The sequence below is a fragment of the Haemaphysalis longicornis genome, unplaced genomic scaffold (genome assembly GCF_048455015.1).
Source record: "Haemaphysalis longicornis isolate Haplotype H1 unplaced genomic scaffold, Haemaphysalis longicornis Haplotype H1 scaffold_1, whole genome shotgun sequence".
Taxonomy (NCBI): domain Eukaryota; kingdom Metazoa; phylum Arthropoda; class Arachnida; order Ixodida; family Ixodidae; genus Haemaphysalis; species Haemaphysalis longicornis.
Window position 1 is genome coordinate 396450858 of NW_027526203.1, and position 25628 is coordinate 396476485.

General features: G+C 42.9%; 1 protein-coding gene across 5 annotated transcripts in view; it reads left to right on the forward strand.

Moving 5' to 3' along the window:
- The window catches only part of LOC144155337 (solute carrier family 35 member C2), a 57426-nt gene that overhangs the window by 1676 nt on the left and 30122 nt on the right, over positions 1-25628 (forward strand). For all 5 annotated transcript variants that reach the window (XM_077686701.1, XM_077686700.1, XM_077686704.1 and 2 more), the window contains exons 2-6: positions 4198-4412; positions 11730-11802; positions 14451-14619; positions 21101-21184; positions 21263-21442. In XM_077686701.1, coding sequence (XP_077542827.1) covers positions 4198-4412; positions 11730-11802; positions 14451-14619; positions 21101-21184; positions 21263-21442 — 721 coding nt within the window. The remainder of the gene's footprint in view (positions 1-4197; positions 4413-11729; positions 11803-14450; positions 14620-21100; positions 21185-21262; positions 21443-25628) is intronic.

A 25628-nucleotide genomic window follows, 5' to 3' on the forward strand; every position in this document is an offset into this window, starting at 1 on the left:
ATTTTTTGTCTCTTTACTTCTAGGCGAACAGTGCCTTGTATCTGCTCAAAATGTGTTATTGGCAAAGGCATTTAACCGTCGAAGGAGTGTAGATTAGCTAGAAAATAAAATTAATAAATAAGGAAATAAACTACTGTTGCGACGAACAAGATAACAAAGGTCTATCTAATCCAGTGCCTTCATGCTATTACTAAAAGAGAAAGAACTAATAAAAGAACGCCTGAGTTGACGTGTTCTTCAATGCCACCAAAGGAAACAAACAGTTGGCGTAAGAATTATCACACGTTAGTGTACTTGGTGAAGACTGTATTGATGGTCCTGCAGAGCTCTATTCTCAAAATTTCTGCAGCTTTTTGTTTTTTGTTGAGGCGAGATTTCAGAGGGATTTATGCTGCAGGGAGTGATGACTTCACATAGGATCACAGCCGTATCACTACATAAAAAACAAGTTTTCATTATTGATACTTGTATCTCCATAGTTCCTTTTTATGTGGAGCACTAGAAGCTATGCATTTCTCCACACTGTCCACAGAACTGCTATTGCATGCGCATCTACCTGAATTAATGCCTACAGAGTGACATTTTGGAACGGCTTTAATCATCTTTATTAGTAGAAGGTTTCTTGGCTTGGCACTGTACACTGCAATAATTTGCTGTGGTGCACCAGGACCTGCAGTCTTTTTCATCTGAGGGATATGTTAGACCAGTGGTTCTCAAATGGGGGTCTGCAGACCCCCTGGGGTCCGAGAAAGCATTTGAGGGGTCTGCAAAGCCTCCTCCAAAACTTCTCCCCCTGCCATTCTTTCCTCCATTTTGCCAGATCTTGCAGGCAATGCAAAAAGGTGGCTTTGCCGCATGACATGTACGTTCAGTTTCTCCGCGTAGCACATATTTTAACATCGGCTTTTTGCACAACACGCCAGCTATGAGGGAAAAGAAACAGGCACAGAAAAAGCTGCATTAGGTGTTTAGAAGACTTTTAGATTCAAGAGCACATCGTTTAACATTATGATGCACGTCATCACAAAAGCCAAGCACGAAATTTTGGTCAATGAGTAAGTGTGTGGGAGACATAAGCTGCAAGTGCAAATTGTGTGACATTATGACACCGATCGACATATATTTCATCGTGGGGTACCCCACCAATTTCGCAAGCAAAAAGGAGTCCCTGGTGCAGTCATGGCTTATAACCACTGTGTTAGACATTTCCTCCCTCAACAGCTCTTTAAAGAAACCTGTTGAACCAGGCTTAATTCCAAAAAGAGGCTGTTTGTTTGGGCCTACAAAATAGAATAGTGAACTAAAAATCTGTCCTTCAACAACAAACAATGATGAGCCTAACAAATAAAATTTGAACTAGGGCCATCCTAAATCGTCATCCAAAGCATCACCCCAGGCAGTAGTTTGATGTTTAGAAACCTGTCCCGCATTTTGTTATCACCCATGTATACGAGGCCCCAGGTCGCAAGTATTGACCGTATGTATTTCATAGGCAGCGAGTCTATGTATCCTGTGGGGAGCTCAACATTGCTTTACGTATGCCATGACAAATAGACAATATGCAGAATGCATTTGGAGACAGTTTTTGTTAGCCAGCCTGGTTTGTTTATCTGCTTTCTTTTTTGCACAGTTTTTCATGATGTATGGTTACAAAGCTTGCCAAAACCCCACGTTGCTAATTTTATTTGTTTATAAAAATAGGACATGTAGTCAATATAGAAATGTGGGTGTCGGTAGCTTCAAAACATCAAGCCACTTTATTGGCACTTGTGGTTGCCGAAACATATTCTCCTGTGGGGTGTAAACATGAGCCCATTTCTGCTGTGTTTTATCTGGAGAAATGTTAATGCAAAATACAAAGGTTCTTTTTTCTTGCTGCTATTTTAGCATTAAGATTTTTGGTCCATTATGTTGCGTGATTCATTCTCGGCATGCTCATCTCTGTTTATCGTCTCTTCATTCTTTTGAACATTCATTAAAACAGATTGCAATTACAAGTCTCATGTTCAATTGCATTGTGATGACCCTCTCGTAATGTTAAAAGCAGGTTCAGTCTGTTTTGGAGCATGAAGCAATTAACTGCACTACACCTGTTTATTTGATATCATGGAGAAAATGAAACTGCTCCAGCTGTGTTCACGACAAATATTTTGCTTTTTGCTTCACTTTGTTAGAACAAAATGCAGGGCAGCAGGAGAGGCTCCACTTTTGATGGGGTGAAATTAAACAGTTAGTATTGTTAGTAATAAACTGGTCCTATGTGTGTTTGGGCTCCATAACTGTGGTGCTGAGTTTAAATTTGCCTTGACAGTGACATTAGTGAGCCATATATCTGGTTGCCCAAGTAAAGTAAATTTCCTCCAACAACAAGCAAGCATTTGCCATGTTTAGATAAAGCTATGTTGAGTTACTTTGTAAGCTTGTATATGTAGAGCAAATGCCCCCTTCCTATACACTTACTGTACACTTGATTTTTACTTTAACGTGGCCAGTTTCAATAATCTTGAAGGATTTTTGGCAATTAAAGAATGGGCTGTTTACAGCTTACAAGTGGTATGTGGTGTATGTGACAATACATGTAAGGCTTGTTGGGCTGATCCTATTTGTTTCTCTGTTTTCTGTCTGATGCACTGCACGTGGAGGGTGCAGTAGAGGTTACAATATTCTAGTTCAGTGTAGTAGAGGTTTTCCTTGTGAAAGTAATTACTCAGCTGTCTTAGCCAAAAGTTACTGCCACTTTGTATTTCCCTGTGTTGGCCCATTTCCCTATGAACAAGCATGTGTATGTTCTCCTGGATCACGCTGCATTACCTTGATAAGCGGTTTTGTATCACATTTCAACTGTTATTATGTGTGATCTGTGATTCACGCTGGTTGCAGTGCTTGCTCTGAAATGAAATAGTTGGTGTTAATTTAGGAATGATATGCAACAGCCACTCATTTGATGTGAATCTAATACACTGTGGGTCTCAAAAATAACTTGGTTTTGGTTCCTTCGAGTTCATTAAGGCTACCTTTGGGCGGGCTCAGATAAAAACCATATGCCAGACACAATCACCAATTGTGCATCCTCATACTCTCCCCTTCCCATAGAGTGTGGGAATACACTCTGCTGCTCTGGCACATAGCATTGCAGGAAGCAGTAACATTCACAGCTATTGCAAACTGCTCCCAGCTGTTGTTTGTAGAGGAGGAGGATGGGTAAATGCTTGAGGGAGGGACTATTCTGCAGGTAGAAGCTGTGAAGGAAGCAAAAGGGCGAAACTGTCTGGAATTTGGGGTGGCTCAGAAGTCTGTAGCGGGATTTATTTTTAATCCGATTAAAGGTGGGCTGTTGTTTTGTGCTACTCAGATGTATGGGGATACCCTGCAAGAAGGTGCTTTGCTTAATCAGTAAAGATGATGTTTGAACAAACCACGAGTGCAACTTAAGTGTGGTTTTTAGAGGTAGGTTTACAGCTGGGATGAGCATGTTAGTACCCGGTGGATAATTAACACATCAGATGATTTTTTTTACTGGTTTTAAACGACATGTTTAGACTATGATTTGAAGCAGTTGGGAATTAATGCTTTTACCCATCTTATGAAAACTGTCAATTTTGGGGGTTGAGGTAAGCATTGTGAAATTTCTCTATAAAATATGTTGGCGTTGTTGCTCATATTTCAGCTTTAGCATGCGTGCCCCCCTGAAAGTTGAGAGCATACAATAGGTGCACGCACACACACACACAGGATAAGGGGGACATTTGTGTATGTGCACGCATTCTATTTTCTCCCTTCTGAGCACCTCTTATAACCATGGGGCTCAAAGTGAAAGGGGTGCTCAAATTTGAAGCACTAGATTTAAATGTCGGCATTTAAATTGGATTTAAATGTTGACCTTTCTTTAGCTTTCTCTTTTGCTAAACTGGGAGTGGTTGCTTGGAGTCATCGCAAGTTTGGGGGAGAAAAACTGTGTGTACAAGGCAGGGGGTGTGGTTCCTACCCATGAAGGCTGTATTCCTCTGAGATGTAAAATGTGCGAGCGCACATCCATACGAGGTTCTGGCACACAGTGAAGATACCCCACGTTGAGTGAGTCATTCCGGGCCTCTCCACTACTGCATTTCTCATGCGCTGGTGCAGAGCCTTGACATGCTAAGTCTCATTTTAGATTCCAGCAGGTCTTGTGACTCCCCCCTTTCCTCTGCCATGCAGGAGTTCCGTTTCCCGTTGACGGTGGTCATCTGCCACCTGGTGGTGAAGTTTGTGCTGTCGGGCATGATGCGGCTGGCCTACCAGATTTGCACGGGGCGGCCCCGGATCCTGCTTGGCTGGGCACTCTATGTCAAGCAGCTGGCCATTACGGGGGTGGCCAGCGCCCTGGACATCGGCTTTTCCAATTGGAGCTTCGAGTTCATCACTGTCTCTCTGTGAGTTGGTCTTCTTCTTTTTTTTTTTTTTCCCCCTCTCACTCTAGATTGACCGCTTTCTCTGCCATCTGCGGTTACTCTGGTTTTGGCCATGTACCTGCTCTAAGCAACTAAGAAAAGTCTATTATCAATAATTTCCTTCATGATTCTGCTCAAGGAGTGCTATAATGTCCTTGGCTTTCCTCTATAGCCACAGAGTGTGATTTTCACATTGAGACAGTTCACTGTTGGAGATTGGAGGTCGGTAGAAGTGTTAGCTGTTAAGCTGAGCATCATCATAATCATCGTCATAACAGCCTGTTTAGGTCCTCCGCAGGAAGAAGGCCTCTGCCATTGACCTCCACCCGCTCCTGTCCTGCGCTGCCCGAGTCCATTCCCTGCCCCCGAATTTCTCTATTTCGTCCCTCCATCCAGTTAATTAATGGCCTTCCCCTTCTTCCAGACCTGTCTCTCAGTATTTACTCTGTTACCTTAGTGGCCCACCGGTTCTCACTTTGTTTCACTACATGGCCAGTCCAAGTCCATTTCTTTTTCTTTATTTGAACTGTGATATCTTCTACTCGAGTTTGCTTCCTGGCTGATCATGCAACATGTAAACACCCTGTGTCAGCAAGCACCCTTGCCTAATAATTTTGCCAGCCCAGGGAATCAAATTCAGTCTGTTAATGAGAGCAGCAAGTGATTGAGATGAAATTAAGACCATTCCCAATGATGCAGATATTTTTGGTATTTTTTATTAGTGCTAAGTTTTTGAACTACACGTTTATTTCATTTTCTTGTGACCTTTACGATAATGGCGTATGCTTTTTATCTAATAGCTGATGCTGAGCTTTCTTTCCTTGTGTATTCGTGCAAACCTCAAAACGTAGAAAGCAGCCCATGTTTGCGCTAGTTGGTGCGACATGCTTAAGGTGCATGATTACAGCACAAAACCAACCGTGAGTGTGTTGGGAAGAAGTGTTCATTGAGCATGAGACAGTGTCTGTACGGTTGTGTAGGTTAGTTTCTTTCAACCATGTGTAGCTTTGTTTTTCTGCAAAAACAGGCGAGCACATTTCAAGGAAAACTTGCGAATTAGATTTTTAATTTGTGCCTGTTATTGCTCCAAAGTCTAAAAACTGTTTGCAAACTTAGCTTTTTGCTGTTGTTTTCTTTACGTTACCCTTTCAAGGCATCGTACATTTCTTTGTTCCTGTTTGCCATTCCAGTGCTGATAACAAACCCTAGCCTTGGGTTTTCTGAACTATTTTGTTACATGTGTGTGCACAGACAATCCATACTGCCACTTTTATCAAATTCTTTTCTGGGTGTGCATGAAACAGTTTCCTTGTAGAGGTTTATTGCTAGCTGCTCATCGAGGGTTCTGCCATCAGAACTTTTACCCGTACAGTGTAATAAATTGAGGTTGTCAGCCCCCTTAATTGGGTCACACCCCATGTGACATTTGAAGTGCTACATGTGCTCTAGCTGTCACAAGCATTGCTGTTCCCCTCATATGTTCAGTTCCCTTTAATGAATGCCTGAAAAGACGGGAGACTGCAGAGCAGGGGGAAACAATGAAAGGGGGCACAGGCCGAAATATACTGATGACATAGGTGTGTTGTCCGCAGCTCAAAGCGTGTTGGAGGTTGGAAATAAAAAAAACTAATAACATATGTTCCACTGAGAATGACAGGATTATCATCATCATCAACAGCCTACTCATGCCCACTGCAGGGCGAAGGCCCCGGGCTTCCATCGACTTCCAACAGCTCCTAGCTGTCCTGCGCCGCTCGAGTCTGCTGTTGGCCACCAAATTTCCGCATTTCATCCCTCCATCGGATTAGTGGCCTTCCCCTTCTTCTAGACCCATCTCTTGGTGTCCACTCTGTTACCATAATTGTCCGCCGGTTGTCAATACGTCTTGCTACTTGGACAGCCCAAGTCCATTTTTTTTTTTCTTTACTTGAACTCTGATATCATCTACTCGAGTTTGTTCCCTGATCCATGAAGCTTGCTTCCTGTCCCTAAGTGTTACTCCTATCAATAGTCGTTCCCTGGCCCGTTGGGCGAATCTAAGTTTGCTTTCTAGTAGTTTAGTAAGTCACCAAGTTTGAGCTCCGTATGACATCACTGGCAGTGTGCACTGGTCGTAGATTTTTCTTTTGAGTGACAGAGGTAGCTTACTTTTTATTATTTGGAAGTGCTTGCCAAGTGCTCCCTAAGCCATGCATGCCTATACTGCGCCGGATTTCTCTCTCGTGGTTGGGGTCAGCACTAACCATCTGTCCGAGGTAATTATATTCTTGTACTTCTTTTAGCACTTCATCTCCTAAGCTGAAGACGGTGCTTGCGGCATACTTATTCCTTATTACTTTAGATTTAGTATTTATATTTATTTGTAGTCCCACGGCCATGCTTTTTGATTGCAGTTCCTCAAGCATTTTTTGCAGGTGCTCTGCAGTTTCTCACGCAGCAGTAGTATGTCGTCGGCAAAGCTCAAATGACTCAAGTTTTCTTTGTTTATCCTTAATCCTGTGTTTTCCCAGTCAAGCTTTCTTAATACCCCCTCCAGACATGTTGTGAACAGTTTTGGCGAAGTAGTGTCTCCCTGTCTTACTCCCTTTTGTATTGGGAATTTATCGCTTTGCTTGTGAAGTGTTATCCTGCTCGTACATCCGTTTTATGTGTCGTCTAGAAGTCTTATGTAGGTCTCGTCTATTCCCTGGTCCTTTAATGCTTTTAGCACGGCTGCGGTTTGTACTGAGTCAAACTCTTTCGCATAGTCTATAGATGCCATGTAAAGGGATTTAGTGTATTCTGTGGATTTTTCGGTCACTTGATTGACAACATGGGTGTGATGCATGGTTGAGTACCCTTTCCTAAACCAGCCTGCTCTATGGGTTGTTGGGTAGGGTTGTTGGGTATCCAGACTGTCTCCAATGCGGTGAACTATAACTTTGGTAAACAGCTTGTAAACAACTGAGAGTAGGCTGGTGGGTCTGTAATTCTTAAGGTCCTTGGTACCTCTCTTTTTATGAACCAGAATAATGTTGGCGTTTTTCCAGGCTATGGGCACTTTTTTAATCCTTAAGCATCCTGAAAACAGTGCAGAAAGCTTTCCCAATACCATATCTCCTCCCTCCTTCAAGAAATCCATGGTTATTCCATCGTCACCTGCAGCTTTTCTTCTTTTCATGTCCTTGAGAGCCTTTCCTACTTTCTCTTTAGTAAATAGTGGTACATCGCAAGTTAAGCTTGTACTCTCAATAGTTTCTCCCAATCTAACGTCGCTGGCATGCAGTCTGGTGTAGAATCGTTCTTTTACCTTTATTATCTTGTCCATTGTGCGTAATGTTACCCTGCTCATCTTTGAGTGCGTACATTCTGTCTTTGCCAATGGCAAGCTTCCTCTCAGTTGCTTTTAAACTTCTTCCTATTTCCAGCGTTTCCTCGATCACTGTCATGTTATAGGCACGAATGTAGTTTGTTTTACTTTTGTTAATCAATTTAGACAGCTCTGTTAACTCAACTTGATCCAACACACTTGACACCTTCATGCTTTTACATTTCACAATTATCTTCGTTTTCTTAGTCAGTTGTCCCGTTTCTTTCCTACATGCTGCTTCTCCCATAGCTGCTACAGATTCTGTGATTGCCGTTGTTAAGTTGTCATTTAGCGTGTCTACATTATCTTCGTTCTCCTCGTTTAGAAGCGAAAATTTGTTTTGGAGAGTTATTTTAACTCATCCGCCCTGGCTCTGACTGACTCCATGCAGTGTTTCTTCCTTTTCACGAGTTTCCTTCTTTCACTTTTTAGATTCGGGCTTACCTTGAATCTAACCATCCTATGATCGCTGCTTTGAACCTTACTTAGAACCTCTGCGTCTTGCACTATACCTGGGCTGTCACTTGAAATGAAGTTGATTTCGTTTTTTGTTGTACCATCAGGACTTTTCCATGTCCATTTCCTTTTCTTTTGTTTGTAGAAGAATGTGTTCATCAACCGCAGATTATTTCTTTAGCGAGCGATGACAGGATTGAGCCTGTAGTAATTGGGTACATTTAGTAAAAGCACAAATATCCAGGCATCAATATGTTTACATCAATGAAAACCCAGGTAAACAAAATGAAACCTAGTGTCACTAGCTAGTGCTGAAGCCTTTATTTTGTTCGTGATATTAGTAAGGTGGAGGGAGGAAAGCAACGTTTTTAGTATTTTTTTAGCGCACAGATGCTGCTGGAATTATGGTGGTTGTCAGTTCGTGTTGACTGTTAACGCAGGGGAATTGTCATCCCTGTGATCATTGCTCATTATTTGGGTACAGGCTCGACCATGTTGTACAAGAAAATCAATAACGATGAAGTGGTGGGAAAGATTAGTCAGAGCGCATGTACGCAGCTTTCAATTTTGCAGCAAGGCTACCTTTGGTGCACTGCAGTGGTATATTGTTTCAACACCACCAAGGTTTGGGTTGTATCAGAGTTTGTACAGCTGATACCTTTGCACTGCAAGCTTTCTGTATACCTTCTGTGCCTTCTTTTGGAGCTACTCTTGTGATCTCCACCTGTGTTGAACATTACTCTTCCAGCTCATGTGTTACTTCAGTGTTTTCGTTCCTGTCATAGGAAACCGAGCACACAAACAGTGCCACTGACAAGTGCTCTCATCTGAAGCATGGAGTAGGGAAAAAACTGACTGCGACTAGATTCACTCTTTTTAGGGCAACCTACAATGCATCCATAATGCATGCGACCTTGAACCTCATATTTGAACAAGCATTTGTCCTGAGGAAACTAAGCAAGCTAAATAGAATGAATGAATGAATAAATTTATTTCACATTGATGGCGCTATGGCTGAAGAGGGAAAGAGGGGTGAAAGGAAGGAAAGATAGTGATGACAAGAAACAGCCATTGGTTGAGAGGTTGGTAAGGTAGGTCACTGCTGTTCAAAATGCAGTTTTTGTGCTTTTGTAAATAGTTTTTTTTACTGCTTTAATTTCTCCCACAGCTTGCTTCCTTCCTAATTATGAGTTTTTTGCCTTGAAATATGAAAAATTCTTGCACATTACGTGCATTCTTAGTTGCATGGGTCTGTTGACTTGGTTTTTTTATCGTAGAGCTGGCGAATCACCTACATATGCTTATGATTTGCTTCTTCTAATGCTAAGGGAAGGGGTTAGTATCTGCCATTCTATTCAGAAAAAAAAAAATTATTTCCCGAGTAGGGATCACAAAGCAGACAATTTTTGTTTTTCTCCAAAGAGTACTGCTGGTCTTTACTAAACTTTCTGGCAGGCTGCACGCATCCCACGGGCCGCATGTTAGGCAGCCCATTTACAAGCAGTTCACAGTTTTTTACATTTTGCAAGCTTATGATTGGTGCCTCTTATGCGTAGTGGCAATATATTAAGCTGGTCTTCAAAAAAATGGATAAAATGTGCCATGGTGGCTCAGTGGTACGCAGTCACGATACTGAGCACGAGGCCACTACAGCCCTCCTTCTGATGAAGGCAAAGACCAAAACGCTGTGTGTTTAGATTTCGGTGCAAGCCAAAATCCCCTAGTTGTTTAACTTAAACACTAGTTCTCCAGTATGACCCACTTCGTGGCCTAAATGCAGCTTCGCACATAAAACCGCAATTGGAATTTTCAAAAAAAAGTAAAACGTAAACTAGGAGTTTTGAACTCGTGCATTGCGAGCTGAACAACCAAAATAGTTGAAGCCCACAATAGTACCAATACAAATAAGAACAGTTTTTTATTGTTGTTGGAGGAGGAGTTCTCTGAGCTTGCAACATAAGGCCTTTTTCATTTGTTGGTAAGGTAGTACAACAAAAACACATGCCTGAAGCAAAGCACAAGCTTACTAACATTCCATACCAAGCTTATGTGCACTTATATGTTTATACAACAAACAGCAAAAATAGGCCAAGTCATTACTGAAAGGAAAAGTCAAATCTCGCCTGTAGCTGTATTCTGCGCGTGAGCATAACACACGACATGTTACAACCTCTGTAAGAATTGCATCTGCATTTGTAGGAGTGCAACTAATGGAGAACAGTGACAGATGAATACAGATGACCAATGTTTGTTCAGTTCACTTCTGACAGTCACATAAATGTCTGTGTCTGTTTCCAATACAACCACACTACTGCTCAAGCCAGGAATTGTTTCAAGCCTGTAAAAAACAATAGCTAATGCCTACCACTGACTTTGGTTTATCTATGGTAAACTGCATGCACATTAGGCAAAACAGTGAGCCTAGTCTGACCCCCCCCCTTTTTTTTTTTTTTCTGGCTTACGCAGCCGCCTTGAGCACCTTCTGTGAACAGGCACAAGCAAATGATGAGGTCATCAGTGTTCTTCAATCAAACAAACCATGCTTCTGGACTTTCCTATTAGTTATCTGAGCATGAATTTTTTAGCAGCTTGGCTACTGTAAGAAGAGACGGCTGTGGCTAAGGCAATGCACTGCTGAGCACGAGGTCGCGGGTTCGATTCCCAGTTTCTGATGGAGGCAAGAAGCAAAAAAAACGCCCATGTGTACGAGATTTCTGCACACGTTAAAGATCCCCAGGGGGCCAAAATTAATCCGGAGCCCTCCACTACAATGCGCCTCATCGCCTGCGTTGCATCGGCGCATTAAACCCTACAATCAAATCAAATCAATCAAGAAGAGACTGATTCAAGTATTGGAGAAATAAGGAAAGGAGAGGGAATCAAGGCATTTCTAAGGTCTCTCTGAACAAAAGGAAAGTGCACTTATTTCTGAATTTATTTTAAATTGCAACTGAAGTGTGTGCAAAAGAGAAGGGCATCTTTTTTTTTTTTTTTTTTCCTTTCACCTGCCCGTGGGTGCTCATGGATGCTATTGTAAGTTATGGTGGTCTTTCAAAGGGAGGTGAAAAGTGAAAATGCCTGTGTGCTTTCACATTAAAGATTCCCAGGGGGTCAAAATTAATCCGGAGGCCTCCACTGCGGTGCGAATTTTATGTGTGTGTGTGTGTGTGTGTATATATATATATATATATATATATATATATATATATATATATATATATATAAAGATATATATGTATGTATGTATTTTTATGTTATGGTGGTCAATTTGTTAGTTCTTTTTATGTAGTCTTGGCCTGTACGAAATAAAAGTAGAAATATGTTGCTTTATTAGTTCACTTTGTTTATGAAATGAGCTGTTCTTGTAACTTTAAAGTAGCCCATTTGTTAGTATTTTGGAAGTGCTCATCCACAGTGCAATTCTGGCTGCCAAAATAGTGTTGACACTAGGTTGACACACTGTACTGTTTACCTGGTCTTGTTTTTTATTGCAGGTACACAATGACGAAATCCACCTGCATAATCTTTATTCTGGGTTTCTCCCTGGTTTTTGGACTTGAGCGCCGGGTGAGCTAAGTTGTGTTTGCTCTGTAGGCCTTTTCTTTCAGTTTTTGCACATTCTTGCTTATGTGCTCTGTGCACGAAAGTGTGACATCAACTGCCAGAACTGATCCATTACGCTAAACCTGTGGATGGACTGTCTTGGCTAAACATCCCTCGCCCCTGCACCTTCTGCAATCGGAGGGTAAACCACTGCACTGCCCCACGAGGGCATGTTGTGCACTTTTACCTCGTCAACTCAAAGCAGTGGCTCTGTTGAGTTGAATGACCTTGTGGGTACTGCAACTGAAGATACAAAAACCATGCAGCCAAGGTAGCACAAGGACAAGCAAAAGAAGTGACTTGACTGTCATCTTTCTTTTTCCTGACATCATTCAAACATCAAGGCAGAACATATGACGGAGATTGAAACTGAAACATGGCCAACTGCCTGTTGTAGTTAGGCTTTAAGGGGGCACACTGGTCTCAGAAACCTTTTTGTTTGCTTTCCAACCAATCTCGACGAGACTTCGTGGGTTTTATCAGTTTTTTTAGTTGATTTCAAATATTTAATTATTTTGATGTGAGATAACTAGTTTCTGAGTTAATTAAAAAATCCCTCGATTGTTCTTCAGAAAAATAGAAAAAAAAAACTATTCAACAAAAGATTACCAACAAGACATGAATAGATACCACTAGTTGTGTAGAAGGAAATATGGGAAGCAGTTTTCTTTTGTTTTGCAATCACATACACGTTTACATCAATTCTAACTTCTAAGTTTGAAGTACTCCTGCTAACAAATTAAAAATAATGCTAATTAAACAAGTACTGAAACACAAAATGCAAAATCTGCTTCCCATGTCGCATGGTTTAAACGTTCAGCTTCGCAGTGCAAAAGAAATGATCTTCCTCGCTGCACCACACGCTGGGATGTACCTCTCGAGAATTTTGTATCACTGCCATACCACTCGTGGCGAAACAGTGGGGAATTATGAGAAAATAATTATTTGTTTGCTTAATTCGGGCCTCTATGGCTTTTATAAGTACCTCGTACTGTTCAACGTACGGAATTTTCGAAGGAAAAACTGCAAATCAAGAGAAAAGTGATACCTAAAAAATGTTTCTTTTTGGCAATTTTTCGGTCCCAAAGACCCAGGTGCCCCCTTAAAAGTAATTTCTTCAAGAACATATGGTCAGTAAAAGTTGCCACATATTTGTTTGCTGTTTATACCTCTCTACTTCATTGTTCTGTTTATAGAAATGCTTAAAAGCTCCACCAATCTAATTTCAACACTCACAATTTATGGCGGCTCAAAGCATAGGGTGAAAAAAATCAAACGGCAATTCCCATTCCACCGATTTCCTGCTGCCACGAGTGGCAATTAGATTTCTATTTACAGCACTCTAATCAGCTGACAGAGGCCGACTTGTTTTCAGGCATAAGAAAATATTGCGTCAGAGGGAGGTGAGGGGCAAAGAAAATAGATGGGACTTGCCCGGAGACTTGTCTAAGGTTAGATGCTTATCCAGAGTGACAATGCAAAACGAGCAAATGTTATTGCTTGCTTTGTGTGCTTTTTTCTTTTTTCGATCCTTCTGTAGCCTTTTTCTTACACCATTTTGAATGACCGACTAGCCTTACATTCAGCACATTATTGGATTTAAGGACAATTGTTGTCACATCTGACGGAAGCTATGAGCAACTTTACCCACAGTACAACAATAAGCTATATACATTCAGTGTGAGGACATTTGTATCCACTTGTGTCTTGCCCCAACATTGTGCAAGTCCCCCCCCCCCCCTTTCTTTTTGCAACAGTTCGATTGTCTTTCTGGACTGCAGCTTTGAATGGGTTCGTGTGCTCGTATGTGTGTGGCAGGTTTTGATTTGTTTTCAAGGGGAGGTGCTCCTCAGAAACAGTTTGTCTTTATTAATGCAGCTAGCAGAATAAAACCTGCACTGTTTCTGGAGTTTGCCATCCTCTTTTCGGATACGTTTTTGGTTTTTGGATGGTTTGTTTGGTTGATTTTATACAGGTCCTGCATACCTTTAATCTCCTGGAGCGTGGCAGAGAGCATAGGAAAGCATTGAAAAGTGCTTTTACTTTGCTCTTTAATAATCACAGAGTACCATTACGAATAAAAAAATGCACTACAGCTGTAGTATTATAGAAAAGCATTTCAAGCCCTCCCCACCCCCCCTTTTTTTTTGGAAGAATTGTGGGCATGCAAAAATATAAATTTTGTTTGAATTAAGTAGAAATAACAGAAGTTTAAATTATCGGGGGGGGGGGGGGGGGGAGGTTAACTGGCAGCCAGTTCCTTTTATACCTGATAGGAAGCTGTACAAATGTTCCAAAGAGTGAAAAAAAACTGGCTGTTTGTGTTAGATTGTTATGGATAGTTCTATAAAAATGATCCAAATTTTCAGTGGGTAAAAACAGTTCATCGGCTGTAGTTTCATATTAGTGCTCATTTTGGTCACTGTTTGGTGATGCCCTTTCTCTCGTTGAAACACTGTATAAGATATTGACTTTAGGTTGTTGACTTGTACTGTGTTATTCTTGCTGCATTTTCTCTGACAGTGCACATTGAGCTTAGTGTTAAGAGTGCCATGAGGCTTGGGATGGTTGCTAATGGTACTGTGTGCCTTTTTTCCCTCTTCTTCTTTCAGCGATGTTCTCTAGTTTTCATTGTGTTCCTGATAGCCCTTGGACTATTCATGTTCACTTACCAGTCGACCCAGTTCAACATGGAAGGCTTCCTACTCGTTCTCAGTGCCTCATTCTTGGCTGGGCTTCGTTGGACACTCGCACAACTGGTCATGCAACGCAAGGAAGTCGGTGAGCCAAATAACCCTTGACCCTGGTGGGATTCCTTATATCTTGTACCCACCAGTCTCTTACCCTCCTCTTGGTTTTTAAGAAGTAACTCATCTCTGAAATGCTTAGCCACAGCACCGAATCATGTGGTAGCACGTCTGTTTTGTGTTCAGGGTAGGGTGCTGTGTAATATGAAGACGTAGCTCTTGCATCCAAAAAAAAAGAAAAACTGCCAGCTTTGTTTTGGTTGTAGCATTGTTCAGGGATGCAACTCGGGTACCATTTGCACCGTTGGCCATGTCCTGCTACCTGCTGCTACAAAGCATGCATTCTTGAGATGAATGCATTTTTGAAAGTGTATGAGTGTATGAATGTGTGGTTCTGCCTACTATGAGAATGTGCGGAAAATACCTATCTGGCCAGCAAAAAAGCTGACGTCCAGCTTGGTCTCATAGCCAGTTGTAATAATAAGTGTGCGTGCCAGCACTGGCACGCGCAAGTGCAGCACACCAGCACTGTCAGACGGCACTTTAGACAGTGGCGGATATGATGGCAGATATGACGATATAAAATGGCCTAAGAAATTGCCTTGTTTTGGATGCTCATAAAGCCCTATTGGCTCTCCCTGGGTGCGTAATGAACGCACTCGATTATTATTATTACTATTCATTTTATTATTATATTGTCACGAAGACAAGGACGATGCAGTTGTGTTGAATGAGAAACACGTTTATTGGAGCGAACTTGTGCTCCCTTAACAACTCAAAAGAATACAGAGGCGGCGAAGCAGCGGTCAACAAAGTGACTTGCACAGGCGAGTGTCGTCGAATCGAATGCCCCGGCGTCCGCACTGCAGGCTTTTTATCTTTTGGCGCGCGTGGTTCTCGAAACGTCGATTCGCATCGAGAACATAGTAGATCCAAGAAGATTATTCTGGGCTGTTCACGTTAGATCGGAATGCTCTCCCTATCACAACAGATAACACATGCGGCACAGAAAGAAAGAATGGAACACGCGCTTCCCTTGGCGCAGAGATAACACAGACCAGCGCAGCCGGGCGGTAAAAGCAAAACACAAATAAACAAACCCAATGTATGGTTCGCGGCATTACCCCCCCCTCTAAGAGTGCATCGACCCGATGCTAACATAAGCGACAGTCCGAACAAATGAAAATAAAAGTTCGTCATCGTCCGTAGAAAGGTTTTAAGCGAACCACGTGGACGACTTCAGGCCGCGTGCGTCGTCGTGATGTGCCGGAGTCACCATCGGGGATCACTTCGTAGGTAAGTTGGCCAACACGTCGTAGAATCTTGTAGGGTCCGAAATACCGTCGCAGGAGCTTCTCACTGAGTCCGCGTCGTCGGATGGGAGTCCAAACCCACACACGATCCCCTGGTTGGTACTCGGCGTCTCGGCGTCGGAGGTTGTAGCGGCCCGCATCCACCAGCTGCTGGTCCGTTATACGAACTCGAGCGAGCTGGCGGGCCTCCTCCGCACGTTGAAAATATCCGTGGACGTCGGCGTTGAGGTCGTCGTCTTCTACGTGCGGAAGCATGGCGTCGAGCATCGTAGTCGGCCTTCTACCGTAGACAAGCTCGAACGGCGTCAGCTGTGTCGTCTCCTGGATAGCCGTGTTGTACGCAAACGTGACATACGGGAGCACTTCGTCCCAAGTCTTATGTTCAGACGTTCTGTTAGTCCGTTCGTTTGGGGGTGGTACGCCGTCGTTCTTCGGTGATCCGTGTTGCTGTAGCGTAATACTCCTTGCATCAGCTCCGCAGTAAATGCCGTTCCGCGGTCTGTGATTAGGACTTCCGGGGCTCCATGTCGCAGCACAACTTGGCTTATAAAGAACTTCGCCACTTCTTGTGCAGTCCCCCTCGGAAGAGCGGCGGTCTCTGCGTAGCGCGTCATGTAGTCTGTCGCTACGACAATCCACTTGTTCTGTGATCGTGACGTAGGGAACGGGCCTAAAAGGTCCATTCCAATCTGTTGAAATGGTCTCGATGGGACGGCGATCGGTTGCAGAAGTCCGGCGGGTCTTGTCGGCGGCGTTTTTTGTCGCTGGCAGTCACGGCAGCTCCGGACGTAGTGGGTGACGTCAGAGGTAAGGCCGGGCCAGTAGTACCTCGCCTTGATTTTTCCAATAGTGCGGGCTGTGCCCAGATGTCACGAAGACAAGGACGATGCAGTTGTGTTGAATGAGAAACACGTTTATTGGAGCGAACTTGTGCTCCCTTAACAACTCAAAAGAATACAGAGGCGGCGAAGCAGCGGTCAACAAAGTGACTTGCACAGGCGAGTGTCGTTGAATCGAATGCCCCGGCGTCCGCACTGCAGGCTTTTTATCTTTTGGCGCGCGTGGTTCTCGAAACGTCGATTCGCATCGAGAACATAGTAGATCCAAGAAGATTATTCTGGGCTGTTCACGTTAGATCGGAATGCTCTCCCTATCACAACAGATAACACATGCGGCACAGAAAGAAAGAATGGAACACGCGCTTCCCTTGGCGCAGAGATAACACAGACCAGCGCAGCCGGGCGGTAAAAGCAAAACACAAATAAACAAACCCAATGTATGGTTCGCGGCAATATTAATATTAAAGGATCAATAAAGATTATTTTATTATTGTTATGTTCTCCTGCAGTATCATCATCATCACTGCAAAAAACTCCCCTCCCCCGGGCGCACCCACAAATCTGCCCCTGACTCTAGACACTGCGAGTTTTACGAGCTTCATCGCATGTCGTGCCCCTTTGTGCTGGCTTTTTGCACGACGCCGAAGCTGTGCAAAAAAGCCTACCATGCGTAAGCCTTGCACGAAACAGGCCCTTGCTAACTCTAGTGAATGTATGTGTAAAATTTATAGGCTGAAAATAAGTTTTCTGTCAGTATAGGGTCATGAGTGAGAACTCAGAGGTCATTACTTGTTGGCAATGCTTGCAGTAAGGTACAGGACATAGGAACCACAAGCACATGCCTAGTCTCTTTTCAGTGACAGGAGGGACCAGTAAAATATACTTCCTATATTCACCTCATGTTAAGGAACCCACATTTTTTCATGGTAATGTATCTTATTTTTAATTTTCCGTACCATTATTATCAAGCACTAATACTTGAACACTCAAAGGATATGTCAAGTCCTGACTGCCTAAGTTATCTGTTTTTTGTAGCAGTGTTTTAGAAGGTCTCTACTCACTAAAGCAAAAATATTTGTATTGAAAGTGTTCAACTCGATATGAATTCAGTTTTTACTATCCATATTTAACTCTTTCGTGTGACCGCGGGAAAATTGACCGATTTTTAGGGGTCCAAGAAAACGTTTTTTTCTGCTAAAAAAAATGGTTAGGCACTCATTATAAGAACACAAAATGCAGAATATTTAACGGCCCTTCTAATAACACCAGTTTTTAAAAGGTTTTCATACATCGTAGTTGCGGAAAAAATATCAAAATCAAAATTTTTGTCAGGTTGTCAAAGAAAATGGTTAAAAAGGAGTTGTGTATAGCAAATCACCGGTAGTAGGGAAAAAAAATGGAATATCCATTTTGTAGGGGAACAATTCAAAAACACACCTTAGACAAAGTGCTGACTTGCACGGAACAGTTTGTCAGATATAACAAAAAATGTTAGCACGCGTGGTGCTCGTGCCATGCCTTGAAGCCCAACCTCCATTTCAAAATGTGCAATTTCGGTGGTTCCCTGGAAGAAATCTGTCGGTTTGACATTATCAGAGGCACAAATTTGCCCCCCCCCCCCCCCCCCCGTAACGTAAAAACATCTTGTCAATGACTGGCTTTTCATTTACGGCCAGCACAGTATTTGGGACAAGCACGCAATGCGGAAAAACATGCATGAAGTTGAAAACGGAACTCCGTGGTTGGTGCTTGTTGATGTTCACTGTCAGTTATCTCTCAAAACATAAAGTTGCGCTTTATTATCATCTTCCGACTCGCTATTGTAGCCTTGCTTGCAGGGATGAGGTGCGATGCGCTCAATCGTGCCTTGCAAACTTTGGCCAAGTAGCTGTTGCGCGATAAAAAAGATCAGCACCACGAGCCTCCTCCGTTGCCGCGCCACCGAATAATTTTGAAATGAAACAGTACAAAACTTATTGGAGACTCCATCCGAATAGATAGTTCAACTAAGAAGCAACACTAGACCCTCGGAGATACCCTCGTATGGAAACGAAACTGGCAGGCGAAGAGCTGGCTGTGTGTAAGGCCGGTTTGAAGCACTCTCCTCGTTGGAGCAGATATCTGGTGATTGCGTGTTATTTTTTGACTTGCATCGGAAGTTTTTATTGCAGAAATCAAGTTAGGGTTGGGTCAGGAGTGGCATGCTTTTTTCAAGGATCAGTCGCGGATGCTCAAGGCGCCATGGTAGATAGGCTTGAAGTTGGGTAACAGCGTAGTAGCGCCAAATAGGAATTTTGCGATAGAAACGAAACTGAAGCTGTTGTAAACCATTTGCCAATGGTCCTGTGGTAAGTAGAACTACAACACAACTTAGAACAACGTGCGCAAAGGCAATAAAACTGCCTAAAATCATAAAGTAGCTTTGCAAACAGGCACTGCTTGACATTTTCAACCGATGTCAGGGATTATTCTGTCAGAGTGTAAGTCTGACAATTGAAAATCGTTTGCTGATTCATCATTCGTGCCCTGATAACAAAAACCAAACATTTATCCTCAGTAATTATGAGTGGCACGCATTCTTTGTTGGTAGCAGTGACGCACGATGACCACGCCTCTTTTCCACACCCAGGTGATGCAAACGTGTGACAAAAATCACGTTTGTGTTGCAAAATGAAAACGAAACTGATTTTGAGAGGGCATTTTCTGAGTTAACTCCAAATAGCTTTACTTGTTCCAGAAACGCCTGGAACACTATGAAAAGGGGCTCCGAAGGTATAGTTCAAATTGAACGATTTTAATAGGCGCGGTCACGAAGAGTTAATTCACAATCCCAAATTTGATGTTTGCACACATCTTCTTTTGAGTAGGACAGCCAAAGTCCTGTACTATCTTTTCCTAGGTTTAGTCGAAGTTCTGCTTTTTTTCTGCACCATACCATTTAAATGAGTGAGCATACTGATCACATATTTAGCCGGTGACACAATTACTTTATAGTATGGTGAATGAAGCAGAAATTTTATACTTTCCTCATTAACTCTAAACTAATCAGTAATGGCAGGGCTTGTTCTCACCTAACAAGAACGCAGGGAGCTGTTAGAGGCCCGATCTTTCGAATCAAGCAACATTATATGTTGTCTTTGTTTTCTCACCTATCTGCAGCATTTGTAAGAATTTACCATGATCTGAACTTTAAGGTCCAAATACAAAAGCATGGTGTCAGAAATAGGATCACTGAAAGCTGTATGCAACACAGACAGTTGCTGCAAGGTTGGAAATCCAACCATCGGCTGCCTTACTGGCTCTGTAATTAATGTGGGTGAGCACGAATGCGTGGTGCAAGCAGTATGCCTATGCATGCATTGCAATGAAGCAGTAAAGAAGCCTTAAATAAGACTCACCAGGCTTTCGCCTTCAAAGCATCTTAGCAGATTTAAGTCCCCTGAGGAATTTCTTATAGTGTTTGTGAGAAAAGGGAACTTTGTACACATGCTTTTATAAATATGGTGAGTTGCTTTGTTAATGGAATTTGGTTTTTCTAGCTTTCACACTCTAAATCTATACGTATCTCTCTCTATCTACCCATTTCAGAGTCTTGTTTGAAATGTAGTATTCCTCAGGGGGAAATACTATTTCAAGCAGGTGGTGCTGGAAGGAGGGTTGACTTCTGCTTCATTCTTTGCACTAATAGGAGGCATATGCCATCACATCTTTAAATTTGGTCTCCTGCAAGTTTTTGCTTACAATAGGGGTGGAAACACTGCAAGAATAGAATGAATGAGAGCTGAATAATTTTTATGGAGTTAGCAATGTGCAGTGAGAACAACTGTGATGAGATAGAACTAAACCGTCCTAATGCTGCCAGTCTTCTGTCCGCCAATGAGAAGAAACAGTTTATCTCTATGCTGAGTGGCCAGGGGCTTCCCAGGAGGAGGCCCAGGAAAAAAAAAAAAAGTTGTATAATTTCAAACCATAAATCTAACTGCTGAACTTGTAATATCCCTTTATTCAATAATTTTATCCTAATGCAGATCAACCAATCACATGACATATTTGACAATAAATGTAGCATTTATTTCAGTTATTGACTGCTAACAAAGAAACCAGAGTTTCCATTTGTCTCAACACCGAGTGGACCTAACAAAACTTCAAAAGTGCCTCCAGCAAGCATCAAAACATCTTTCAAAACGCTGGTCTTTTTTTTTTCTAGAAGACAGGCTGCCATTGGCTTTATTTTCAGTTCCACCTCTGGGGGGCCTGTGACCTCTGGGGACTGTGACTGAGTGGAACTGGCCTGTGGGGTCAGTTCCCCTGTGTAGTGTACAGTGTAACACAGCATTGATACCTAGGCTTGTGGGCACTGCAGGTTTGGGGAATCCTGTTGACATGATCTTCCACGTCCAGCCCTGGATGATCCTCGGCCTTCTCCCACTAGCGATTGCGTTTGAAGGTGAGTGCACCCACCTGGGGAATCTGGCAGGGGTACTCCAAGCAGGTGGCTAATTTTGTCCGTGTGGCCTGTCTGCAGGAATTCCAATTGCCACTTCCGAAAAGGTGTTCCGTTTCCGGGACACTGAAGTGGTGCTGCGCACTTGCAAATACGTGCTGGCTGGTTCTGTGCTAGCGTTCCTCATGGAGCTCAGCGAGTACCTGTTGCTCACGTACACGTCCAGCCTGACCCTGTCCATTGCTGGCATCATCAAGGCAAGTGCAGAAAGTGGCTGCCGGGTGGTTCTTGATAAGTTCAAATGGAGGTTAGCTAATCAACGTGTCTAGTTTGCATTACATTGGCACTAATAGCTGCTGTAGTGATAGAGAAACAAGTCTTATGTACAAGTCACGGTTCATATAAAGGGACCATGAAGGCAATGGGAAACATTGCTTTGTTCAAAAAATCTTCTTGTCAGAGTAACCAGCATGCCAATTAAAAGGGAAAATTTCTTATTTATTATTAAACTAGGTAATTGTAGGTGGTGCCCCAGGGACTTTCTCGCACATTCTTATGATGTCCTAAATGCCAACCTGTGCAAATAGCTGATGCTGGCATAAGCAACTGCAAACTAAAGAGAATTGTCAGTGTGCAAAACCAACACGTTGCGTTTGAAATTTAAAATAACACTTTTTTAGTGATAAAGCAATTAAAAAATGACGTTATGGCAAACCTGCTCCACAAACCTCCTCGACTCCACATCTGCTTTTTATTTAAACGCACCGTTTTATTTCGTGCAAAAACAATTTTTGCTCACTAACTTTCTTGTCTTCCATGTAATTTGTAAACAACGAACTGGGCAATAAGAGATTTTTCGCCTAAACACACAATTTGCGCAGCCATAGGCCTGTTCCGATCCTACGCAATCCGGTTCAAGAACTACTCATCATTCCTATCGAAGCGTAAGCGCCGCCTCGGAGTTCGCGTTGACACTAGCGCCAAATTCCACCCTAGTTATTTTGTATAAACCTCCATGTTTTAGCATGAGAGCGCTGGAGGGGCCGCTTCATAAAATTGCGTCTGTCATTCTGTCAGAGTTCAAAGCCTGTCACTCAAGGCCATAAGAATACCGCGAAAGCAGAAGCGTTGCTGGGCAGTGCCTACAGATGTTGGGCATCTAAAATAATTTAAGAAAGAAACAAAAATACTGTGGTATAATTTTTTTGCACAACTTTAAAAGGCTTACCTATGTACTAGAGCCAATGAGCGTTAAGATTTCTCTAAGGAAGACGAGAAAGTAAATGCATGTTTGCAATGTTTGCACTGCCATAAGTGCAATCGAACTTTGGTTTAAAAATCGACTCCATCCCACCCTGCGAAAGTGGATGTCCCGGCAGCTGTGTGCTGTAAACCAGTTGTTGTAACACATGCTGATGGGAGATGGTATGGAATGTTCCTCGTTGTCACGGCAGGCTTGTCGCTTGCACTCGACTTCTCTGGCAGCAAATGCTGGGTCCTGACGCATGCGCTCGGCGTCTTGGGCGAGAACTGCTGGGTCCTGCCTAGTCTGATGCATGCGCTAGCCCTCGAATGACGTCGACCCCCCTCCCCATTTGAGAGCAGCTGCAAACCTAATCTTTACCAGAACACATGGGGTGGTGGGGTCACGGGCATTGTTCACCAGCACCTTATAGTCCATCATGCGGTTTCTATGCTTGTTTTGTGGTTTTTTCTTTTCACGAATACTGAGCTCTATGCTGCACGCCTGATTAGCCTGATGTATGTGCTCAGCGTCTTGGGTGAGAACTGCTGGGTCCTGCCTGGGTTTTTTGTGTACGACAACGAAATTTTCCGACCAGCGAGAAGCTAACAGCTTCACTGTAAAGAAAATGATAGTTTCATCCCAACTACTATGTATAACAATAATGTAGACACTAAACAAGAGGTGCCTGGAAAATTTTTTTTTTAAGAAGCTACTTCTTCATAAAAAGCCCATTTCTTATGTTGGGGTCATTATTTAGTGATATTCTCTTGTTTTGTAAGTGGCCTACTTTATCTTCAGGCCTTAACTTCAAGTTTATTCTCAACAATGTCCTGCCACCATTTCTTTCCTTTTTTTTTCCCCTCTCTTTTGTCTTCTTTCGTTGACTTCCAACTTCAAGGCCTTGTTTGCAGGGGTGTCGCCACCCCTTCTCAGGACATGGCCAGGTCATATTTAAATCTCCCTTTTTGGATTCTACCTTAAAATACCGGTGACCTTTACAAACCCTTATTCGCAATAATTTCAAATCCCATTTTTTCTTTTCTTGTCACTGAGCATGTCCACCTCATCATCATCATTTTTGGCTTTCTTCATCCTCTGAATGTTGTGCTAATTCAGGAATAATACAGTCTAGTCCACTTATAACAATATCCAAATGCCAAGGAAATGTCATCGTTATAACCGATAATTGTTATAAGCGGGTTGCGAAATAAAAAGACGGAACAGAGCTCAAAACATTTTATTCGCATGCCAGCAAGGTAGTACCATTACTAATGTGCGGAAAAGAAGCCACAGTCAGTCACCTTTGTTTGCCGAGTGTGGAGCTAGCGCAAATCTTTTCCAAGAGCACCTATAGGTGCTTCACCTTGCTGAGGTAAATGTACTTGGCGGAAACAAAGTCTCCGAGGGACTGTGTCACACATTGGCCCTCCTACGAAGACACTACCTGAGTAGGCTGCGCAACCGCGTCGTTAGAGTCGTCACTGTTGCACTTTTGGTGCACAATATAACCGGATTTAATCGTTATATCCGATATCGTGGCACTGGAGCATTGTAATAAGCGGTTTATTTTACCATAGAAAGAATACAAAAGTTGACGGTGCCATAGCTATTCATCGTTATATCCGATATATTGTTATAAACGGTATCGTTATAAGTGAACTCGACTGTATTTCAGTTGAATGCAGCATCACTATCCTTACCGCTGTCCTGTAAACTTATCTTTCAATTTCATGGGGTGTTTCTTGTTGCAGAATTTTCATGAAACCTCCTTCCAGTCCTTCCTGTTTCGATTATTTCGCCAGTTCTTTTGATTGTTGAATCAAGGCATGAGTGAGGGTGGTTTTCTTGCTTGGTTGATTGAGTTGGTTGAAACTATTGAAGCAAACTGATTGAAATATTTGTGCACACTCGGCACCTTGTGTGCACCGCCAGTAGCTGAGGTTGAAGGCGAGGCTCTTAACCGTCATGCATGTTCTTTCGCCTGAATGACACAAAGCAGCTCTGGGGCTTACCCTATTGGTGCCAGAAGGACTGGCGCGAAGGGTACACTGGTGCATGTTGTTCACATTTTCTGGGTGAGCCTTCTGGAAAATTCTAGTCATTTAAAAAATATGCGGCATTGAAGTTGAAGCTGCCGCTTGGGACAACACATTGAGGAGGTCACGTTGTTTCTCTCTTCTCTGCGGTAGCATCACTGGCACTTCTACTGCACGTGGGCAGTGTTTACTTAATTGTTGGTGGGGGTGCTGGGGCAGTATGCATATCTGGACAAGCTTGCTTCATGTGTCATCATATGTTTACCCAGAAAGCACGGTTTTGGTGTGTGTGTGTCAGCAGGTTTTGCCATGAATCAGATGGTTTGTTTCCCTTTATGAGCATGCATTTGTCACATCTCTGTGCTTATCTATGTTTCTCTTTGTCTTGTCATGAAAAACATTTGAGTTTTCGTCTGGTTTCTCATCATTGGTTGTAGTCAAGTATAAGCATGAAGCCATAGCACCCAGTTGAGCTTGCAAGGAACCCGTTCATGAGGCCATGTAGTCCATTTTTTTTCTACTGATTGTTGAACATCTTTTGCAAGTTGTCTTACAACTTTCAATCACTAGCTTATTTTGTGCACCCCACGCTGTTCTGCAACAGCCTGTTAGCTGTGAGCCACACATGCAGGAGAGAGAAAGAGAGAAATTATGCCTGCAAGTGGTCAGAGAAGCGCAGTGGCCTCCAGGAGACAAGTGTTTGAGAGCCCGATGCGGCAGAGCAACGTGCGTGTGCGAAAAGGATGCCGAGGCTGAAAAAATCTTATCACTGAGCATCGGCAACGTTTCACAGTGTGGAAAAACAAACACTTCATGCGCTGCCTTCTGATAGCTACTGGGAAAACAAAAAAAGGAGCACGGGAAGGAACTGGCGGAGTAGTCCACAGGATAAGCAGGAAACCAAAATAAGTCCAAGGACGCCTGAGCAGCTTTTATGAGTTGGGAATGAAAAAGCATTAATGACCAAGTTATTGCAGCAGGGCGCTTTGCATCATGCAGGGTGCCCTGGCTCACTAGTGAACGCTTTGTTGTGGCCATAGGGTAAATAAAGGTGGTCACGCTGCGTGCTGAGATCAAACCAATTTAACCAGGGGTACTACTCTGTGCTTTTTCACATAGCTCTGCATATGCCTGCGTACTCTTTCTCTTTGTTTTCTTTCTGAGC